Source organism: Biomphalaria glabrata, chromosome 9 (genome assembly GCF_947242115.1).
Source record: "Biomphalaria glabrata chromosome 9, xgBioGlab47.1, whole genome shotgun sequence".
In the NCBI taxonomy this organism is placed as follows: Eukaryota; Metazoa; Mollusca; class Gastropoda; family Planorbidae; genus Biomphalaria; species Biomphalaria glabrata.
Window position 1 is genome coordinate 46,819,598 of NC_074719.1, and position 23,422 is coordinate 46,843,019.

General features: G+C 32.9%; 1 protein-coding gene across 5 annotated transcripts; it reads left to right on the forward strand.

Moving 5' to 3' along the window:
- Nucleotides 1–641: 641 nt before the first annotated feature.
- LOC106052953 (cilia- and flagella-associated protein 77-like) lies at nt 642–22,429 on the forward strand. 5 transcript variants are annotated; one of them, XM_056041611.1, is made up of 7 exons: nt 642–853; nt 7,035–7,134; nt 9,071–9,365; nt 11,540–11,642; nt 12,308–12,322; nt 14,365–14,426; nt 16,602–16,689. In XM_056041611.1, the coding sequence occupies exons 1-6, from the start codon at nt 758–760 to the stop codon at nt 14,386–14,388; spliced, it is 633 nt and encodes a 210-aa protein (XP_055897586.1). In that variant the 5' UTR covers nt 642–757; the 3' UTR covers nt 14,389–14,426; nt 16,602–16,689. The 5 variants fall into 5 exon arrangements, with proteins under 5 accessions (XP_055897586.1, XP_055897584.1, XP_013063876.2 ...); XM_056041609.1 differs by lacking the exon at nt 14,365–14,426 and adding an exon at nt 18,298–22,429 and having other exon boundaries at nt 643–853; nt 16,602–16,712; XM_013208422.2 differs by lacking the exons at nt 12,308–12,322; nt 14,365–14,426 and adding exons at nt 15,278–15,301; nt 18,298–22,429 and having other exon boundaries at nt 644–853; nt 16,602–16,712.
- The last annotated feature ends 993 nt before the right edge of the window (nt 22,430–23,422 follow it).

Below are 23,422 nucleotides of genomic sequence, written 5' to 3' on the forward strand. Positions count from 1 at the left end.
GCATATTTGTTTTTTATTTTATCTTTTTTTTTTTTCGCTTTGCTTGGTGAGTTAATATACTAATTATAGATCTAATTGTTAACATATATTTTTTAATTAATAATTTCATAAGTAGAAAAAAAGAAGATACAACAAGTTCATCAATTTATTATTAACATTTTATTTAGACCTTCATTTCAGTAAATACACTTATAAAGTCATAAGTTAACAGCATAAGAACAAAGACTCTCTTTGGAGAGGGTTATTGAAAGTTCAATATAGATAAGGGAGATAAATATGCTTGAAACTAACATGGTGAAAGGTATCTGCGCATCTAAACTATTACCGCTTATTGAAAAAGTTGGTAGGCCTATACTATAGCGATTTTTTTTTATGCCAATTTAGGTAGCCTAATGTAAACCAGTTGCTATCATGGGAAGGATGTCTTTAGGGCCTATTAATTAGCCATGGACATTATTATTTTAATTTAGGGAGGGGTGTAAGGAGTTGTCACCTGTGAATGGGAATGGGAAATATTGTGTTAGTCCATGGTAAGGCCAAGTAATAGAAGGGACATAAGTACATAAAATTACGTTCTAAATATTATTGGAATGCTCTCCCTTAAAACTAAAATTCTATTGCGCATGCGCGCGCAAAGTAACTAAGGAAACTACCATTAGCGTTTAAGTTTGTGTTTTAGAAAGCATTCATTTTTAGTAGAAAATTGTGTCTTTCTATTTAAAATAGTGCCTTTTTTGTTTGTTATAGAATATTAAGAATGGCAGCCCAAGTTGAGGGACCATTTAATTATACAGCTACTGGTGTTCTGGGTGATCAGAGGAACTCAATGCTGCAAAATGAGCTTCATTTGAGGGTAAACTTAAAACTAGAAGAAAAAATAGTCACTCAATCAATTATTTATCAATAGTGAAAAATATATATTTAATATTATATAGATATAGACTCTAGAAATAGATTAAGTTTAAGCACAAGAATCTAGATTATATAAATAATAAACTGTATAGAAATAATAGATATTTTTATTAATACTAGTCATAGGATAGTAGATAATCATAATGATAATCTATCGAATCTATATTGACTATATGACATGATCGATATCTAGTAGTATAATCTAGTCTTTATATAATAATATATTATCGATAATCTAAATATTCTAAAACTTAAACTAGATCTAGAGTTAGACTCAGAGTCTTCTAGAATCTGTGATAAATGATAAATATTAAGAGTAACAAAACAAAAACTACTTAGGCCTACTTTATTCATGGTAAACAAGTCACACAGACTAAAAACTCAAGATACCTAGGTATAAATGAAAAGTTATCATGGAATCCCCATATAGATGAAATCATTTTAGAAAATCAAAGCAAAACATTAGTAGGGTTTATTTAAAGAAACGTTAACAAATGAAATAGTAGGATAAAACTAAAATGTTATTCAACTTCTCCTTGATTCCACCGAGGACTAGTACTGTAACTCTAGTGTTGAAAACTGTCCTCACGTGACGTTCCTCTAAGTCTTTAGTTCAAACTATAACATCATAAATATACTCACATCAGATTAGTAAGTTTTCCTTAAATGAACTTTTATTTATACTTACATACTACTTCTTTCTAGACAGCTTTTTGCTGCTAAGCTGTCAGCTCTTTTGCAGACTGTGCCAAGGAAAAATAGTGTGCAGTTTTCTTCAGTTGTTCAGCACTGCCATACAGGGTGTGGGTTATGTTGGGCTGGAGTGGTAGTAGGGTCTGCATAAGGTGGATTAGGAAGGGGCATTCAAAAAGGATATGGTTTACGGTTTCATAAGGGGTGGGTGCAGTGTCTACAAAGGGGGAGTTGTGTGGGATTTATTTTTATTGAGATGGTAATTTAACAGAGGTGTGTGTCCTGTCATTAGTTGGAAGATTGTAGATTGCTCTTTGCGGGGGAGGAAGTTAATACTGTCCAGTTTGTTAGGTATAGTCATTTCTCTGTACATGGCTCTGCCTGTGTTTCCTGTTGCCCATTGGTTGAGCCACTCCTCTTTATGGTTTTTGTTTCATTGACCTTAGGGTGAGGTAGTTAACAGGTCTATCTGGTTGTTCCATAGATGAACCTGCCTTTGAATGCTTATCTGTCCTTTCATTTTCCATGATGCCAATGTGTCCAGGGATCCACTGTAGTGTGATATTGATGTTTAATTTTGTCATTATCTGGTGTATTATCACTATGAGTGTTGTCAACTCTCTTGGGCTGTTTGAGGTGCTGCTGTTAAGTGTTTGAAGAGTGGATTGAGAGTCTGTAAAGACAACAATATCTTATGGTGGTTGTATCCCTTCATATAATTTGTTTTCCACTGTCTGCAAAGCTATGGTAATTGCCTCAATTTCGGCTCAGAAGTTTGAGCAGTAGTCGCCGAAGGGTGCACTTATTTCAAAGTGTTTATTTTTTTAGAAAGACCAGGAAGGCACCAAGACCAGATGGTGGCTTTGAAGTCTGATCCGTTGATGTATACATGGATGGCTGTTTTTGGATAGCTTTCAATTGTTTCGAGCGTGCCTACTTTGAGCTCCAGTGGATTTGATTCTTTTGTTAGAGTGCTATTTATTAAGTGTGTTAAAATGGTTGGTTGTTTGTAGCTATAATACATAATACAAAAAAACATAATTTACAAATAGAAAAACAAAACCTAATGAAATACTCAGAAAGACACAAAGATAGAGGCACATTTCTTATTCCTTGTGGGAAGTGTGGCAAAGAAGCCAAGTACACTTAAACTTGGCTTGGCTTGGCTACCTATGATGAGGGCTCGAGGTTTGACACCCGACTTGAGCAGTTGTGTTTACAGAGACCCTAAAGCAGGGGTTCTCAACCTGTGGGTCTGACCCCCTTGGGGGTCGCCTAAGACCATCGAAAATATGGATTGTTATTGTCTATTCTTCTATTGCTGTGTGGGGGGGGGGGGTTGCGGCAGAGTGGGGGATTGTAAAAAGGGGTCGCCAAACTTAAAAGGTTGAGAACCGCTGCCCCAAAGGCAGCATGGAAAAATCCACTCCCAGATACCCCCTCCCCCAAATTGTCCACAAATGAGATTGGACCATAGCGCTCTGAGCATGCTATAAGCATGAAAGTGGCACTATATAAAAACCATAGTTTATCTTTTCCTTACACTAGAACAAAGTCATACAAGTGCTCCATCTTCCCTAGGGCCATTAGAGAAAGAAATGGGTTGAATCAACCAGGAAAACTAACGACTTGGCAGATTTTAAGTCTTTGATTAACATGCATGACTAGATTGACACATGAAATGCATAGGAAGTAATATCTGTAGTATATAATACATAAGATCTAGATTAACTAGATCTAGATTCATTATCTACTGGATTTAGAATAGATCATCATAGAAGATACAATATTAGATATGGTTATTATGGACAATAATATGGATCTAACTAACTATTTCTACTACTACCTATCCTAGATTTAGAGATTATGACAATTTATACTGGCTGATGTAAAAAAAAATCAATAGATCTATATCTAGTTTAAGTTGATCTCAAATATAAATAAAATAATAATTATTTGATTAACAACTTCACGTTAAACTTTAAGTGTTAAACCTAAATGTTAACTCTTTCTCTCCGTAATTATTTTCCTCGTTTCAATAGTATTATTCGTTTTGCTCATTTGTATTTCACTAACCTGTTATGATTAAACTTCACCAACTTTTGTGTTTGTTATCAGAAAATGTTATAGTTGGTATCAAAATGTAGGAGAAAGTGTGCTCTTCTTACACAACACAAATTAAAGTTTATAAATCCAAAAATCAATTTAACCCTAACCTTAACCCATCAATTAGGAGAGAAAGAGTTAATGGTTAAAAGTTTAAAAACTCCTTAGTATACCTTTACAAAAAAAAAAAAAAAACTCACTAATTTCTTATCTTAACATATTATAAATTATAGGCATACCTAATTCTCAACAGAAAATAATTGTGTCCTACACTTATCCATATTGCATGATGTATAGAACAATAGAAACTACACAAGATACAGAAATTATATGAATTACAGAAATGGGAATCACATTGTCAGAAAAATGTCAATTATTAAGCGAACAAAAAAAAACCAAACAAATAAATTCCATTTATCTTATTCATGGTAAACCAGTTACACTGACTAATAACTTAAAAATACCTAGGTGTTGTAATGAATGAAAAACTATCATGGAATCCCCATATTGATGAAATTATTTAAAAATCAAACAAAGCATTCAGGTTTATTAAAAGAAATTTCTGTACATCAAATCAGAACAGAACATAAAACTAAATGTTATTTGACCTTGATTAGGCCAGTATATGCATCCTCTGTTTGGGACCCCTCAACTTAAAATCTAATAAAATACTCGGTATGTGACGTTTTGGCGCCGCCATTTTGGCACGAGCCGTTTTGGCGCTAGCCGTTTTGGCGACAGGACTTTTTGGCGCGAGATATCATTTGACGATAATTTAATAAGCACGTAGCTTTTTTTAAATGAACCCTTGAATTCCAGTGACTTAGGCAAATAACCATGGTGTCTATGTATACTTAACTTAGTATTTTGAGAAACATGGTACATGTATTATATTTTTACTTATTATTAGCAAGTGTTTGGTATGTATAGCTGGAGATACCATACAGTCATTAAATAAACCAATGTTAATGTAAACTAATAATTGCACCAATTTTTAGTCTATCATCGTTTCATTTTGTTTTTGATTTTTGTTTTTAATTTTAAAGTAATATCTTAAAAAACTTTTTTGAAAATAAAAGTGTGCCTCTCAATAAACACACATACACAAGCCAAAATGTTTATTAAAGAAAATGATGTGAAAAACAAACACACATTTACATTTAGTATGTGAAAACTATGTCTTAACACAAACACTCATGCAAAACATAGATATGAATAATTCTTTTAAAAGAAATAATACAATAAACGCACATAACGTATTTCGTGCCAAAACGTCCCGTCGCCAAAATGGCTCACGCCAAAACGACCTTCGCGCCAAAACGGCAGCGCCAAAACGTCCAGCTTCGTAAAATACTTAGTAAGACAGAAAGATAAAGGCACATTCCTTGTTCCATTTGCTAGGAGAAATTGTTACAAATTCAAGGGTTGCCTGAGTCAGCTAGGAAAAACCACTGACCTGGCAGAGTTTAAGTCATTGATTAAATGCATGACTTGATTGACCTAAGGACATTCATAGGACATAATCGTCTTCCTTTTTAAAGTAACATTTGTATTTTATAAGATAAGAAGGTAAGATGTGTCAGTCGTGCATCTTAATTACAGAATTACTGTACTCAAGAAAACATCAAGAAACTAGAACAGACACAAAATAGAGCAGTGAGATTCATAACAAACGAATATTCACATTTGACTAGAGTAAAACCTTTAGTAAAATCACTAAATTTAGAAAGCCTTCAGGATAGAAGACTCAAAAGTAAAGTAGCAATTATACATAAAACACTGAACCATAATCTTCAAATACAAAAACAAAATGTAATAAAATACTCAGAAATACACAAAGATAAATGCACATTCCTCATTCCATATGCTTGGACAAATTTGTACAAATGCTCCTTCTTCCCTAGTGCTGTTAGAGGAGCATGGAATGGGTTGTCTGAGCCAGCCAGGAAAACCAGTGACTTGGCAGAATTTAGGTCGTTGGTTAATATGCATGACTGAATGCATGACGCGTAGGACGTAATCATCTTTTTTTTTTGAAGTAACATCTGTATTATTTAAAATAAGATAAGATAAGAAAGAGAGTTCATAAAAGGAGTCTTTGGTACAAAACCTGGAAGCATGTATATACTATGAATCTTTAAAAGCATAAAATAACTTTTATATTAATAATAAAAATAAATAATAATTTAATCCCCCATTCTTCCTCTTTTCAGATATTATTTTTACATTTTCATTAAATCTTACCCACATCTTCCATATTTCTTTCTCTTCTTTTTTTTTTACAATATTTATTGTTTAAAAGTAAATTTCCCCTTTCAGACCTTGTGGTCTATAGGACAGATGGTGTAAAGGTCATCTGTTTCTGTGGCCTATGGTTAATGAAGGTGTCATGTGGCCAGCAGAATAACCAACCACCTTTACTTTTCCCCAACTAATGTCAGGTACCCATTAGAGCTGGGTGGACTCAGAGGGCCCAAAGATCCCGAAATTAAAAATCTTAGCCTTCACCAGGATTCAAACCCGAATGCAAATTGTGGCTTAAAAATCCAAATGTAAGATCCCCAGTATACACAATGCTGTTTTGATTTATCTTTTTTGTTTTGTTTTGTCATTAAGATGCAAAATTAATTTTAATTAACAATTATAGAATTTAGTCTTATGAAAGTTAAGTTACCTTAAATGATATCACAATTACATTATTTCTTTGATTGGGATTGTTGTCAATGACTTGACCTGAAACGTAATTTGAATAGTTACGCTGAGGTGGTCAATTGTAGTCAAACTGAATTTCTATTTGCTGTACACAAGGTGTGGTAGAAAGTTATGGCTCTGGGTATTCATAATTCTCTGTGTATTTTTTTATATTAAAAGTACATTTATTTCTATAATGTTTAATCTAGAGAGCAGGTTGACTTGGGCAATGTGTCCTGTTTTTGCATTGATTTATAAACACTTATAGAAAGAATGTTGAAAATTGGATCAGGTGCATCTTTCTTTCTTACAACCTTGCTATTAGCGTCCAGGTTTCACTGGTGGTTGTGACTTAATTATTGGCTCGTTAGCTTTGTATTTTTAAGGAAAACTATTTTAACCCTTACTTGTTGAATGTATTTGTCAAATCTTGTTGTAATATAAACTGATTATATTGAAATCTTGGTTACAGTATTTTGAAAAACATTTCACATTTTATTCACACTGATATTTATGTCATCCATTCAGTCACCTGCTCAACAATGGGAGGAAGTCATGTGAATTGAGATAAAGGAAGAATTGTTTTACATTTTTTCTTTAATTTTTAGAATTCACTCCAAATTCTTCTACAGGACAAAGTTGGTCACATTAAATCTCGAGGCTATCAGCTCCCGATGCAAAGTTTTGTGTATGGTTTACCTAATGAAAAAAGAGAATATTCCGCAGCCGATGGTAAATCTTTTTTTTAGATAATTTTATTTCTCCTTTCGAGAATGTACATTCTACACTGTAATGTCATACACTAGTTAAAGAAATATTATTTTCTGATAATGGATATTATAATGAGATTTTATTTAACCACTATCAATGTGTAAGTAGTTCTACACCTCTAAAGCAAACAGAGAAAGCTGTTTATGTGTTGTCCTTTTTTACCCTCCTTCTGTTGGTCAGTTGTGATTTAACTGATTATAGAATATCCTCATCAGGATAATTAATAAAGTTCCCCTTTCAGACCTTGTGGTCTATAGGGCAGATGATGTAAAGGTCATCTGATTCTGTGGCCTACGGTTAACGAGGGTGTCATGTGGCCAGCACAACGAACTTCTGCCTTTACTTTTCCCCAACTAATGTCATGTACCCATTAGAGCTGGGTGGACTCAGAGGCGCCCGAAGATCCCGAAATTAAAATCCCAGTTTGCACCAGGAGTTTTATCAAAAAGAAAAGTATTGTTTGCTAGCCCTAACCCAGACCAATTAGTTTAATAAACACTAACAAAATTATTACTGGTAATACAGCTAACAAAGAAACTCAATATAAAATCCATCTATGTAAATGCTATATCTTTACTGTAACAAAGTAGATACATTCTACAATTTGATGTACCAAATGATCTTAAAAAGTCTTGAGCCTAGCATTATTGAACCAAGATTTTCCCTTGCTTTTTGGTTTTTTCAAACCCAAGGAGGTAAAAACTGAATGACAAAAATAAAACTCATTTGCAAATAAAGTCGGCTAAGTTTTAGCCTCCCTATGATTGTAGAATATATGTACTCATATAAAGTTTGAATTATGTCAACGTCTTGAACCAACCATAAAAACATCTTTATGATCTGATTGTATAAAAAAAAATATTTAAAAAATGTATTTAAAAAAGAAGGGTAACTTTTAAAACATTTTTATTTTGGTGAAAAAAACAACAACATTTTTTGCTCTTTCTCTCCCAATCCACTTGAGAGCAAAACAAATACTGTTCATTAGAATTTCCCAACTCAAGTGCCTGCTGGCATCCAACTTGAGAACGTCTGCTTTAAATGCCTTTGAAGCAAGTTTTCTACATTGTTGTGATTCTAAATTAACTACTTGAAGAGACACATCATGCATTTTTTAACTGTTTGTTTTTTTTTTGTTCGTCATCAATCTTATTGGAGATCCAATTACTTGCCATACCTTCTTCTCCTAGGCGCACCAGCCAAAACAAAACCTAGACAACTAACCCTTTGCACCTTTATAAAATATACCTACGTTAAAATGTATATAATATTTATAAGCATATACATATAAGTGTAAATAATGTGCATTTTACTGGAGGGCAAACATCTTTTATTGTCATGATTTTTTTGCTGACATTATAAGCCATTAATCATTCTAGGGTTGTTTCCATACTTTCATTCTTCTGAGTTATGATAAGAATCGTTTGAGTCACTAGATTAGAATCATTTGAATCACAAGTTTAGAATCATTTGAATCACATGTTTAGAATCATTTGAATCACAATTTTAGAATCATTTGAATCACAAGTTTAGAATCATTTGAATCACATGTTTAGAATCATTTGAATCACAAGTTTAGAATCATTTGAATCACAAGTTTAGAATCATTTGAATCACAAGTTTAGAATCATTTGAATCACAAGTTTAGAATCATTTGAATCACAAGTTTAGAATCATTTGAATCACAAGTTTAGAATCATTTGAATCAGAAGTTTAGAATCATTTGAATCACAAGTTTAGAATCATTTGAATCACATGTTTAGAATCATTTGAATCACATGTTTAGAATCATTTGAATCACATGTTTCTCCTTTGTAGTCTAAGAATGGGGATGTAACTTGTATGGATATCTTTGAGTCTCACCACTTTGTATTTCCTCCTCCTCCCCTACTCTCAGCCTTAGCCTCTTGGAAACTCTCTCATTATAGTCTGAATTCTGATCCAGCTTTGCGAGGGTGGACTGGAAATTATTTGCCTAAAGGTGGCGCCAGTAAAACCAAAGCAGCCTCAGAGAGAGACTTCATGACAATGAACAAGGCAGCCGTGGCTGATGGACTTGTCACAACGGAAGAAACTAATGACTACAGGGCAACACATGATATAAGGAGGTCACCTTGGAATAGGAAAGAATTGTCTGGCAAGATGAGGTCCAGGAGGTTACCCCCCACCATGGTGTTCGGAATTCCCAGCAGGTTGTTCAATCTTTGTGTTTGTTTGTTTGTCTTAGAAATACTTTTATTCTTGTTATAAACTTAAAATTGAACATAGATCAATTAATTAATTTTTTTCAAACTATCCATTTTTATTTTATTAAACCTATATATGTCTATGGCCTATTTCAGTCGCGATGCTTTGGTAAGTCATTATAGAAATGAGATGAATGCCTGGGCATTGACTATAGTCAGAATTATGTCAGTTCCCCCTCTCTTCATGCAGCTCATATGTCCACATGAAAGGAAGGTGTCTATTATCTATACATTTTGGAATCAGGGGTTCTGCCAGGGTTTAGCTGCAAGCTGTGCAAAAGTCTCCAGCTCTTGTTTTTTTCCTCAGGGCTGACTTCAGAAGCCTTTCCCATGTTTGGGTAAAGGCACAAGGAAGCAGAGTTTTGAATTCAAGGCTTTCCTTCTCCTCTGTGGATAGCCAATCAAAGCTAATGAGCCCCTCTTGTCCAAAGCTTACAGGTTTAGGTGCTAGTTGCTTGCTTTTTTCCATAATCCTCCCAATATGGACCCAAGATCTCAGTCACTTGTGAAGGCGAGGAGTTGGACTGTTGTAAGAGACTATTTGAGACACATGCCTTTATAATCCTTTAATAAGCAGTAGAGTGCTAATATCCATTACCACTTTCAGCAATAACAATCATTCAGCACCAACATCAGACTATAGTATTTTTCTATCAGCTGCTGAGGCAGTAATGGTTTCACATTTCATTTCATTCATCTAAATGTTAATTAAAATTTGTGTTTAAAAATTAACTCACTACAGCATAAGTCAAACCAAAAAATGAACTAAACTATTTCTTATAACGTCTATGGATGTATGCAGATTTTTGAATGGTAGTATGTGTAGGTTGGTGGAAGGGGGGATTGGTTTCATAATCCAATATATGAATATAATAATTACCACCCCTTCAATACACTCTGTCTTCAGAAAGTTATCTTGATAGCCCTGAGTTCAAACCCTGCTTTCTCGTATCCCCCAGGAGATTTAACTTGAGTGCATTTTTTTTTTCTTCTAAAGTGAAGTTATAAAAGTTAAAAACTTATATGTAATTATCCCTAAGAATTATATTAAAATCTTTTGCAGAACATTTTTATATTTAAGTCTAGTCTCTGAACAGACCATCTAGTAATAAACTTTCCTTTCTAAACAGACAATGTAGTAATAAACTTTCTTCTCTAAACAGACCATCTAGTATTAAACTTTCCTCTCTGAACAGACCATCTAGTAATAAACTTTCCTCTCTAAACAGACCATCTAGTAATAAACTTTCTTCTCTAAACAGACCATCTAGTAATAAACTTGCCTCTCTAAACAGACCATCTAGTAATAAACTTTCCTCTCTAAACAGACCATCAAGTAATAAACTTTCCTCTCTAAACAGACCATCTAGTAATAAACTTTCCTCTCTAAACAGACCATCTAGGAATAAACTTTCCTCTCTAAACAGACCATCTAGGAATAAACTTTCCTCTCTAAACAGACCATCTAGGAATAAACTTTCTTCTCTAAACAGACCATCTAGTAATAAACTTTCCTCTCTAAACAGACCATCTAGGAATAAACTTTCCTCTCTAAACAGACCATCTAGGAATAAACTTTCCTCTCTAAACAGACCATCTAGGAATAAACTTTCCTCTCTAAACAGACCATCTAGTAATAAACTTTCCTCTCTAAACAGACCATCAAGTAATAAACTTTCCTCTCTAAACAGACCATCTAGGAATAAACTTTCCTCTCTAAACAGACCATCTAGGAATAAACTTTCCTCTCTAAACAGACCATCTAGGAATAAACTTTCCTCTCTAAACAGACCATCTAGTAATAAACTTTCCTCTCTAAACAGACCATCTAGGAATAAACTTTCCTCTCTAAACAGACCATCAAGTATTAAACTTTTCTCTTTGAACAGACCATCAAGTAATAAACTTTCTTCTCTAAACACACCATCTAGTAATAAACTTGCCTCCCTAAACAGACCATTTAGTAATAAACTTTCCTCTCTAAACAGACCATCTAGTAATAAACTTTCCTCTCTAAACAGACCATCTAGTATTAAACTTTCCTCTCTAAACAGACCATCTAGTAATAAACCTGCCTCCTTAAACAGACCATCTAGTAATAAACTTTCTTCTCTGAACAGACCATCAACCCCTATCTATGAAGTTATAGAACACAAATATCAAGACCAATGGATGAAAGAAAGACAAAATTTGTTGAGTAATAAAAGGGCAGAAGAAGTCAAGGTAATTGATTAATAAATATATATGTATATTATGCTTGAATCTTTGAATTGGTTGATTTTTCTGTGTGTTTGCTGTTTTGTCTATTTGCTAAACTAAAAACTTTTAAGCTCTGATAAATTCTTAAATTTGCTGTTCTTTATTTTTAAGTCTACTAATAATTTGTTAAAGTTTTGTTTTTTGTTCAATAAGATTTTACAGACTGAAGCAACATCTTGAAATATTGACTTAATATTTAAATTTTTTATTATTTTTTTTATATTTTTTTTTTTACATTTATTTTCATCTTTCTTATGTTTTTAATACTTCCTCCAGTTCAAAAGATGTTGAAGCTTTGTTTCTAGGATTAATGTTTATTTAAACAAATTGACCACATTCTGATAAATAATCGTCATTTTATAAATATGGTATAATTTTTTTTTAATTGTCAACTATTGTTACAAATCAAAAGTCAGTTATTGTTGAGGTTATCTGTCTGAAGAGAGACAATTAGCAAATTAACATTTATTTGGATATCTCAAGATGCTAACAGGTGCATTTGCTAATATCATTGTTAATATCATTTCTGTAAGTGTATCATAAAATTATTTATGTGTGATAATTGGGGGTCATTGTTTGTCAAAAACATTAACTAGTTGTTTGTTTTTTTTACTAACTTGTTATTTTAGAAACCAGAAGTAATGGTAAATATAATAGTTCTATATTACTTAACTCTTTGTGTTTAATGTAGTTCTGTTTTGTCAAACTCTTTAAATGTGTTCAAGATTGTGGCGTCCAGAGTATTTGAATGTTTTTGGCCTGATTCAGTTGCATTACTTTCTCTATAAAATAAGACATTAATATTGCAGGTTCATTACTTCAATGGATAGAGTTACTTCTAGATAGAGAGCAAACTGTGGTCATAAATGATTGAAATCTATAGAGCATTACTGCAATATTCCTTTACTACACTTAAGTATTAAAGTTTTCTTCAGACCACCTCACGTCTGCTAAACAAAAATATTGAAATTCTGGTGCTTCAACAGCTATTCTTAATAAATGTGTTGAATTGTTTGATAAGTTAAGTTGGCTTCAGTTAGTACCATTAAAAAGTTATTCCATCTTTCAATAACCTTGGAAATCCTGTGGAAGTTGCCAGCTTTCCTTGTCAGATAACTTATTTCTAATATGCTCTTAGTGAAATCATAGATTTTTAAATCTCTTACAAGGGGTTAATAATAGCAGAGAATTTTTTTGGATTATAGCTTGAGAGTATGCTTCAGGAATATGTATCTTATTTTAATATGTAACATCAGAAAGAATGATGTCAATCATAAGTGTGTCATTTCAATAACTTCAGCCAATAATGAACAGCCACCATAGTTGTCTTTACTTAGTCTAAAGTCAACTTGAAACAAAGAATTTTGTATTTGTATAATTTAAAAAAACAAATCAAAACAGCAACAATAGACCTGCAGATTACTTATCCTCTTCTATGATTGGCAGGCCACAACTTTCTATACTAGTGCATGAAACAGTTTTATCTGCTTGGAAGCTTCATGATTGAATGCTATTCAAAAACGCTTAGAATGCTTATGTTTTTAAAGTGTAGCTTTTTCTGTACGCAGCTTATGTTTTTGAAAACAGATATGACTCCTCAAGTTTTGTTTGATAAAAAGTAAAGTACTCCTCTCAGACCTTGTGATCTATGCGGGCAGATGATGTTGTCTATGTCTGTGGCCCACAGTTTGTAAGGGTGTCATGTGGCCAGCACACTGACCGAAGGCCTTTTCTTTTTCCCCAACAAATGGGTTGGGTGAACTAAGGGGCCACCCTAAAAATCTCAGAATTTTAAATCCCAATCTATACCAGGATTCAAACACAAGATGCCAATTAACATTCAGCCTCTTCATCCTCATGTTTTGTTTAATATTTGCTAACAATTTATAGAAATATCATCCGGGGGGGGGGGGGGGGGCCTCAAAAATAAATAAAAAAGCTGTTGCAAATAATAGTTTGACTGATCTAAAAAAAAAATTCAATACCCAGCGCCTTGAAAATTATTCAAATTTTGTTTTGCATTATCCTAACAGTGTCATAACATGAGCTACATTACTGGAGGACAATGTCCTGCTGTCCTGTAGGGACATTCAACATATATTTACCTTCATTGAGTTTCTTATGTCAAACAAATGATCCAGCACAAGGCTGTGCTTTCCAAAGACTGACACACTAAGGCCGCCAGTTGACACAGGCACTTACACAGACGCTTTGTCCAATATCATATATAGAAAAGGGGGGGGGGGGACAAACTCAACTCATATGTTACAAACTTTGTGTTAAGTTAAAAAGTAACAAACAAACCAAAAGTAAATATTTGGTTACCTATCCCTTTCCCCTCCCACCCCAAACAATTATATTTCCCCCATTTACCATTCTCTGAATACAACAAATGTAATAACTATATTGTGTATCATATTGTTTACCTTTGTAGTTAACTATGAAGTCAATCTAAATGGTGGACTTTAAATTTAGCTAAGTGTATAGCTAAGTGTATAGTTTGTACAATAGCCATATAGTTAGCCAGTGCCATTACCTGTATCTTTGACTATTTGTATAGTAGGCTTATATTTAGCCAGTAGACACGTATATTTCACCTCCCAATATAAAACAGACTTATGATTCACCTCTTAGTACATAAGTGTATATAAAGCTTTCCATTGAGTTTTTTTTTTTTCATTTCTAGAGTGCAGGTCAAGAGTTCACTTAACTAGAATAGTTACAGACATCTGAACAAAGGATTTTCTTGTGATTAATATTTATTCTCTTATTAAAATCTATTTCAAAACTGTAACATTATTATTTCAAACTTTCTGCAGGCACACCCTGAACTTCCATTATATATACATTTCATTTTGAATGGAGCATGCTCTCAAACTGTTCTTGTATACTGTACTCTTTCTTGTCATTCCATGTTGTAGAAGATTTGAAGGAGGGTTAAGAAAATTAAGAAAGATAATTTAAAATGTGATCACAAAGCTTGACCATAAAACTATTCTAACATCAATTACTTAGACTTAGGTCCTCCCGCACCATTCAGCGCATTGGGCGGCAAGCTGTCTCCATAAAGATCTGTCACTGGCAATGTCGGAAGCCTCCTCCCACCTGGTGTCCACTGTTCTGAGGTCCTCCATGAAGGTGTGTTGCCAAGTAATACGGGGACGTCCCTGTTTGCGCTTTCCTCGTATTGGCTTCCATGTTATCGCAACTCTTGGTGTGTGTAATTCATTTTGACGTAGAACATGTCCCGCAAACCTCATGCGATGCTCTGTCACAACCTCACTAAGTGTTCGACTCCAAGTTCGGCATAGGATTTCCTTGTTTGAGACCCGATCAATTATCTTATCTTATATATTACAGACATTACTTCAAAAAAGATGATAATTATGTCCTACTTTTAAAAAACAAGAATTCAGTAATTTCATTTAGATCAAAGTAACCAGGTCTTATTGGTTAACCACAAGGTCTCTGCTGCTAGGTCCCCAGGACTAACAAAATAAAACATTCTGAAAAAAAAAAATTAGATGACATTTGTTTGTTTTGTCTATGTTAGGTCTATGATTATCTGATTGAATCACTTCATTTTAAAATATTTACAGAGAAGAGTAATGTCTGCTCCAGTTGTAAGTTCATAGTTCGAATCTGACCTTGAAATCTCTTTTAGTGAATCTATTTAGTTATAGTACTAGACTTTTCAAGTAGTTAGCTCTAGTGTAATTAGATGACATTTCTAGCTACTTAGATCTCATTGTGTAATATCCTTTTCATAATCCATTAGAAAACTTTTAAAGCTTTAATATTAGTGTAACTTCGTAACATTGTCATTGCATTTAGTATACATACACTTTACATTGTATTAATACATCCTTTTAACTTTCCTAACTAATGTTGACATTATACAAATATACCTGATTTCTTTAAATGAATCCTGTCGAACATTTTAAGATATTGTTATATTATAGAGAAGAAAAAAGAGACATCACTTCAGTTTGACTAACTGACAATAACTGACTAAATAAAACAGAAGTCTGATGGACATTTCTTTGTGACTACAGGGACATCCCATGATGGTCTGTACAAGAAACACATTCAAAGAAGTCAACTAGGACTACATAGTTTCTTGTAAAGTTTATCAAAGTTCAAAAGAAATGAATACAGTTAGTGCTAGTGCAATGATTTTATATTATTTGAAAGATTGTTATATATGCTAGTGCTATATCACTGCAAGTATACTTTGCTTTTGTTTTCTCCTGTTCATTTTGCTTCACATTTTCTAATCATTTTACTATCAACCATAATTTAGTCTGACAAATAGATTTGCATAGTCTTACGAATCTATTTATAAAATATTAGTACCATTTGCAATAGGCCTGCTGTTTCAGCAATTCTGACACAAACGAACTTAGACTGTTAAACAATTTAAAATGTAAATTTGAATGCTGAATACTTTAATTAAGATCTTATCATTTGTTAATGTAAATTATAATGAACAACGCTTATTCAGATTATAATGTTAGATAACTTATTATTTAGTGTTAAATACCTTAATTTAGTTCTTAAGTTATACTGTACATTACTTTAGAATTTAAATTATATTGCTTTGACACCTAGATTTATTTTTTTATTATTTATTTAGATCTAATGGCATTTTATCTTCTAAAAATGAACTTTTCTCTTTAGCAAACAATTCTGATCAAATGTTTGCATCTTATCATGATTAATTATATAATTATTTTTTTAAGTTAGTATATATTTCCTACTTTAGAGAAATTCGATGGAAAAAAAACTGATTAAAAAAACAGCACATTTTGCTTGTATTATTGATGTTAGATTACTTTAAATGTTAAGCAATTGAAGGTTAAAATTTTTTAAAAATTAGATCTAATATTTCAAAGTATTGATTAAGATATTTTTTATCTACAGGCTGGTCGTAGCAATGGTATTGTGTATGAGACTAGAGCCTCTTTACTTAGAACTTACCAGAACCCTGTGGACCCAGCACCCTTGTGGCAGCTGCCAAGATTCACAAAATCTGTAAGAAAATAATGTGACAATAATAAAAAAATTTACTGTTTTTTTTTTTTAGACAGAAATATACCATGCTAAAAAGGTTTAGATAATAGTAAGATTTTACCAAGGCTTTTGACAAAGTTCACCACCATAGTTTGCTTACAAAATTAAAACATTTTGGCATTGATGGTCCGTTTCATCAGTGGATTAAAGATTTTCTGATAGGATGAGAACAAACTGAAATAATAAATGGCTCTAAATCAATACAAATAACAATAAACTCAGGTGTACCTCAAGGAACCATCTTAGGTCCACTACTATTTTTTAATTTACATAAATGATTAACCAAATTGCATTAGTTCAGGATCAAAAGATTATTTGCAGATGATTGCAAAATATATAGAACAATAAAAACAAAACAAGATGCAGACATTTTACTTAGAGAATTAGATGAATTACAGAAATGGGAATCAAATTGGAGCATGTCCTTCCACCCAGAAAAATGTCAGTTATTAAGAGTAACAAAAAAATTTGACTAGAGTAACACCTTTAGTAAAATCACTAAATTTAGAAAGCCTTCAGGATAGAAGACTCAAAAGTAAAGTAGCAATTATACATAAAACACTGAACCATAATCTTCAAATACAAAAACAAAATCTAATAAAATACTCAGAAAGTCACAAAGATAATAGCATATTCCTCATTCCATATGCTAGGACAAATTTGTACAAATACTCCTTCTTCCCTAGAGCTTTTAGAGCATGGAATGGGTTGCGTGAGCTAGCCAGGAAAACCAGTGATTTGGCAGAATTTAAGTCATTGGTTAATATGCATGACTAGATGCATGACGCATAGGACATAATCATCTTCTTTTTTGAAGTAACATCTGTATTATATAAGATAACATTTAGAGCATAGAAGAGGAAGAGCTATCTAGTGGGAAGCGTGGTTGAGTACACTTGAATTTGGCTTGGCTTGGCTACATATGAAGGGGGTTCGAGGTTGGACACAACACCCGACTCGAGCAGAGTTGTGTTTACTGAGAGCCTAAAGATACTCAGATACCCCCTCCCCCAAATGGTCCACAAATGAGATTGGACCATAGCGCTCTGAAAATGCTATAAGCATGAAAGTAGCGCTATATAAAAGCTATAATATTGAGTCACAAGATATTCCTACCCCAGATCTGTTTGGTAAAATAGTTTTATCAAAGTGTTATTCCTCATGGGCTTTTAGTGCTGGTTCATGCTGTCCATCTTGAGGAATTCTTTCACACACATGTTATGTGATCACCATTTTCCATGTCAGTACTTTGATCGGTGTCTGAGACATCCTCATAAGACAGCCTATACGGAACAGCTTGAATGATTTTTTGGACTGGGCTTGTGGGCTTAACCCAATCTCTCAAAGAAAGTTCATTCAAAATAAAGTCTAGCTGAGTAATAAGGTAACCCTATTGTGTCAAGTTTTATTTTCTATGTGCTAGTTCACAAACATTTTCAAAAGAGTCGGCCAAAAGTAGTTTTTCAAATAATTTTAAAATAATCCATACCTAATGTCAAGTCTCAATTCTATTTTTAGATAACTAACAATGTTTCTCTCTGCGCAGGCCAAGGCTCAAATACAAAGTTTTCGTACAAACGTAGACAAATCAGCATCTTTCAATTACCTGAAAACAGACAGAGTTGGCAGACAAGGAGATTTTGGAATAGGAATTTATGAAAAACCTAAGAATTAACTTTGTGACTATTGGTAAATGTTAATTGTGTCCATTTTTTAATGATTTCTTTGACTCCTGTTAAGGTTTTTATATTGAAAACTATTTTGCACAAGACTTTTTTTGTTTAACACTTGAATCTGTGATACTTTGAACTGTTCTAGCACTTTGATGTATGTTTGAATATTGTGTATGAGAGTTCTCTTAATTAAATCACACTGAAGTATTTGTTGCAAGTATGCATGTGTTCAACAATGAATATTTCAGTGAAAATATATTTGGTGCATTCTGGATTATTTATTCACGCATTTATGTTTGCGCAAGAATTATTTTGTTCTATTAACATTTATTACTTAGGGTTAAGTTTAGCTTATTGCTATGTCTGGGTCAAGTTTAGCTTATTGCTATGTCTGGGTCAAGTTTAGCTTATTGCTATGTCCTAAACTCTTCTTGAATATCACCATTTACCTTCTATTTTAATAAGGGAATTCCATTGTTAGATAAAAATAGAGCAATTGAGTTCTCAAACACACCATAAGAAAAAAAAAAAAGAACTTAAGAACTCTTTTTGTGTAAAATAATCAGGCCATGTCTGGAAAACATACTTGATGTATAGTTTAGCCATATCTGAACAGGGGAGATGGTGGCTGAGTAGTTGGCTACGGAACCAAGAGGTCTCCAGTTTAATCCCAGTTAAGTCTAGGACTTTGATTTTGAACTTTGAAATTTTTAGAGTGTTCCTAAATCCACAAACTCTAATCGGAACCTGACGTATGTTGGGGAAAAAAGGCAGTTGGTTGCTAATGCTTGCCACATGATGCCCTTGTTTAACGTCAGCAATAGGAAGAGATGAGTTTTACATAGATCTTAAAAGGGTTTCTTTACCCTTTATGCCTGTATGTGGACAGATTGAATCATTAATGGTCCAATAAATGAAATGTCATATACTTTGTTTCATTTTTTATGTATATAGTTATTATGGAACGCTAAAAAGTTATTTGAGATTAAGTCAACATATTTGTCTCAGTGTTTGCTGCTAGTGAATGACTAGAATATAGTGTGAGAGGAAATTTGTTTCAAAATCACTTGTTTGTTATTTTATATGAAAAAAATTTATTGATTGCTATGTACTAACATATTCTTCATGTTATATTATTTTATATGTTTCTATGAACTAAACATTTTTTATTGACTGTGATGTATTTTTCTTTCTATTTTCAATGTATTTTCTAAAAATTACTTTGCCGAATTATCCTTTTTTCAGCTTTATAGCAAGTTTTTTTTTTTTAAAGAAAAATATTTCCCCAATTTTCAAGGTTAGGTGACCAAGGATAAATTCATTGGCTTTAGAATGACAGAGTCTGAAGTTCCAATCCCACTTGGGATTGTGAGATAAATGGAGGACATCCCCAAGTTCATTTAGCTTTACAATCAATCTGATTGTTTAAACTTTATGTGATTCGTCATTGTGTTGACCACACGGCACCCTCATCAGATGTTGGCCATGACTGTGAACCAGCTGATTCATGTCTGAAATTGTTTATTTTGCCTGCATTAAAATGTTGTGACTAATATGTATAATTTTTCCCAAAAAAATTTCATATCACATAAAAACTAATTTGTTATAAAATTTCTAAAAAAAAAAAAAAGAAAGCTTCAAAACTTATCAATGATTGCAAAAACATTACATTCTTCTTCTTCTTCTTCTTCTTCTTCTTCTTCTAGCCAGCTTTATTGCTGCTGAGCTGTGAGCTCTTTTGCAGTCTGTGCCAAGGAAAAAAAGTGTGCTGTTTTCTTCAGTTGTTCAGCACTGCCGTACAGGGTGTTGGTTATGTTGGGCTGTAGTGGATGTAGGGTCTGCCTAAAGGTGGATTAGGGAGGGGCATTCAAAGAGAATATGTTTTACGGGGGAGTTATGTAGAGTTTATTTTGTTCAGGTGGTTATTTAATAAAAATGTAATACAAATACACAATTTTAAAAATTAAATTCAATAATGAATTAATATTATAGGGCCTTTTGTTAAAACTTGAATTTAATATCACCGCCATTAGTGCCATTTCATTCTGTTCTGGACTATTACCTATGTTTTTTGTTTTTTTTTACTTTTTGTAGACACTACAATGGCTGAGTGGTAAAGTGCTTGGATCCTGGGATTTTTAATTTCAGGATCTTTAGGGACACCTCTGAGACCACCCAGCTCTAATGGGTACCTGACATTAATTGGGGAAAAGTAAAAGCGGTTGGTCGTTGTGCTGGCCATATGACACCTTCATAAACCGTGGGCCACAAAAACAGATGATCTTTACGTCATCTGCCCCTTAGATCACAAGGTCTGAAAGGGGAACTTTACTTTTTACTTCAACTGTATCCATGGATTATCTTCCTGGTTTCTTCTACTTTCTTCTCTCTTCACTTATTGAGTGGTATCTTCAAACATTCCTGGCCATCAAGTCAGCTCTCTCTCTCTCTCTCAGCTTCCATCATCTGAAATGGATCACTCCTGTAATCTGTAGACTTTTGTGTCCTTCTTTGAATCTGTATAGTTGAAATGATGTTGAGCCAGAAGGTTCTCAGACTTTGTCACTAACTCTTGTTTTTTGAAAGCTTTCAGCTTCATGCTTATCCTATTTCTTTACAAACATTCTGATAATAGATATTATAATTACATAAATGTGAGTAGCTAGACTTTGGTGGCAAATATTTGAAAGGGTGGAAAAAATTTGAAAACTTTCTTTTCAGTGTGTTTCAAAATCCTAATCTTTGATTTTGTCTAAATGCTTTACTTTATTCTAACATAACTATTGTGTGATGCATGCATTAGTTATTATTGAAACAAAACTTTAACTTTGTTTAATTAAAATCTCAATATTTAGTTTTCAAGATGTATTTTAAAAATGTTATTTCTAAGTCCAAAATCGTTTCTAATAGCATTTTGTTTTAAATGAGTAATTATTATTGTCAAATATGTTCAGATTTTTATAAAATTTTCACCATTTCCATTATTTAGTTCAATACAATACATGTGTTAATAGAAAAAAGAAAGCTATAGTTAACAATAGCAAATTAACATTTGGTTATATATTAAAGACATTACTTCAAAAAAGAAGATAATTACGTCCAAGAATATAAGAAATTATCCCAAAATATCCTAACTCTTGCTAAGAAGTTGTAAGTTGATCAGGTCTTATGTAACACACTTAGAATTACAGTTGTATTGTAACTTTGTCATTTGTGTTGACGCCAAAAAAATGTGTAATTGTGTTTCATTTGAAATATATTAGTTATCTATATTTATTTGAGCAAATGTCTATATTTGACTCTAGTTTTGTAAAATTCGTCCATAGTTATGAACCATTTGTTAAATAGTTTTTTTTTATTTTTGTAACCAAATTTATTTATTTTTTATCTTAACAAAAACTGTTTGTGGGATTACAGGCCTGTATTATTTGTTCAGTATTATAATTGAACAGATTTTTTTTTCCATCATGATGTTCAGATGGTTCAAGTATTATTTTCAGCATTACCTGGTCAAAACAATTGCACTAAATGATATACATTAAAAATCAAATGGGCAAACAAATGAATCAGCATTGAAGTAGCTTATCCTCTATGACCAGGTTAGATAGACAATTTACTTTGTTGCATAGTCAGCTACTTTGAGCTGCTGTCACATTAATGTGTTTCTTTTCGATTTGTTCTCATTATAATGACAATGTAGAACTTTGGTTTCTCATCCATTGGCTTTAATTTGATGCTTGTGTTACATGCAGTGTACATACAGAACTACATCTATATTTATATAATACTTCTATATATTTACTCTATTTTCATATATATCCATCTACTGCAGTGAATCACCCTCACTTTTTAAATAAAAAAACAGATCATCATATTACCAAACCACTTTTTGATAGATGCCCACATGGGATACAATTTAAATTTTTTTTAAAATTATTTTTTGAGACTTTTCAAAGAAGTCTGTGATTGATATTTTGTGTCTTAATAAAATCATTAGTTGACATAGGCTCTTAGTTCTTTTCAGTTTTGTCTCTAAAATTAGCTTCAATGTTTCTAGATTCTAAAATACATTTAATTCATAGGTGTTACTGTCAACACTGTTACAGACTCCATGGTCCATTAGGGATGCCTGATTTCACCTATGAACAGCGTGTGAGTTTCCATCATGCTCCGGCAAGAAACCAAATGATGAAACGGAAAAATGGTTTCATTGTTGAGACAAGTCCCAAAAAGCCAGTAGAGTCTGGGAGCACTTAATGTGTCCTGACTGCATCTTCCCATGGTGCCCAGGCTTTAAAAAGTTATTATAACATTGTGAAGGATGGATCACAGTCACCTTAGTTCATATTTTGCACTGTTCAGGCCTAATTTGGACTTTGCGAGTACTGTGACTCTCGCCTCACCGTGGAACATATCCTCGTTGATTGCCCCAGATACCAGGATGTCAGGGCGAAATATTTTAGAGCCACTAATCTAAAAACACTATTTAATAATGTCGACCCTGGGAAGGTACTGGGCTTTATTCGGGAAGTGGGGCTATCTACGAAGATCTGATTTCTGAATTTGTGAACATGCACTATTTACATTAGATTTTTACCAAATATTTAAATTTTTACTACCTTTAGTATTTTAACTGTGAATAGACCTTGATTTTAATTATATGACTGTATAGAATCTGGCCCTTGTTGTTTAGAGAGAGAGTAGTCCTTAAGGGACTGCAGGCACGACATGGCCTAAATTGTGCCGATGTGCCTCAAATCCAAAAATCAAATCAAATCAACCTAATTTGGAATCACTGTGGCCCCACTGTGCTAGAAGAAAGAGAAAACTGAGTCTCATATTCTTTTTGACTGCCCCAGACTTGCTGATCTCCATCTTGACAAGTCTGGGTAACCACAATTGTTAATAATAACAATCTTTATCATCCATACGGAAATTTGTCTTACAATTTGTGCATTACACCAAACAAAACATTATAATAATAGAAAACCAAAATAT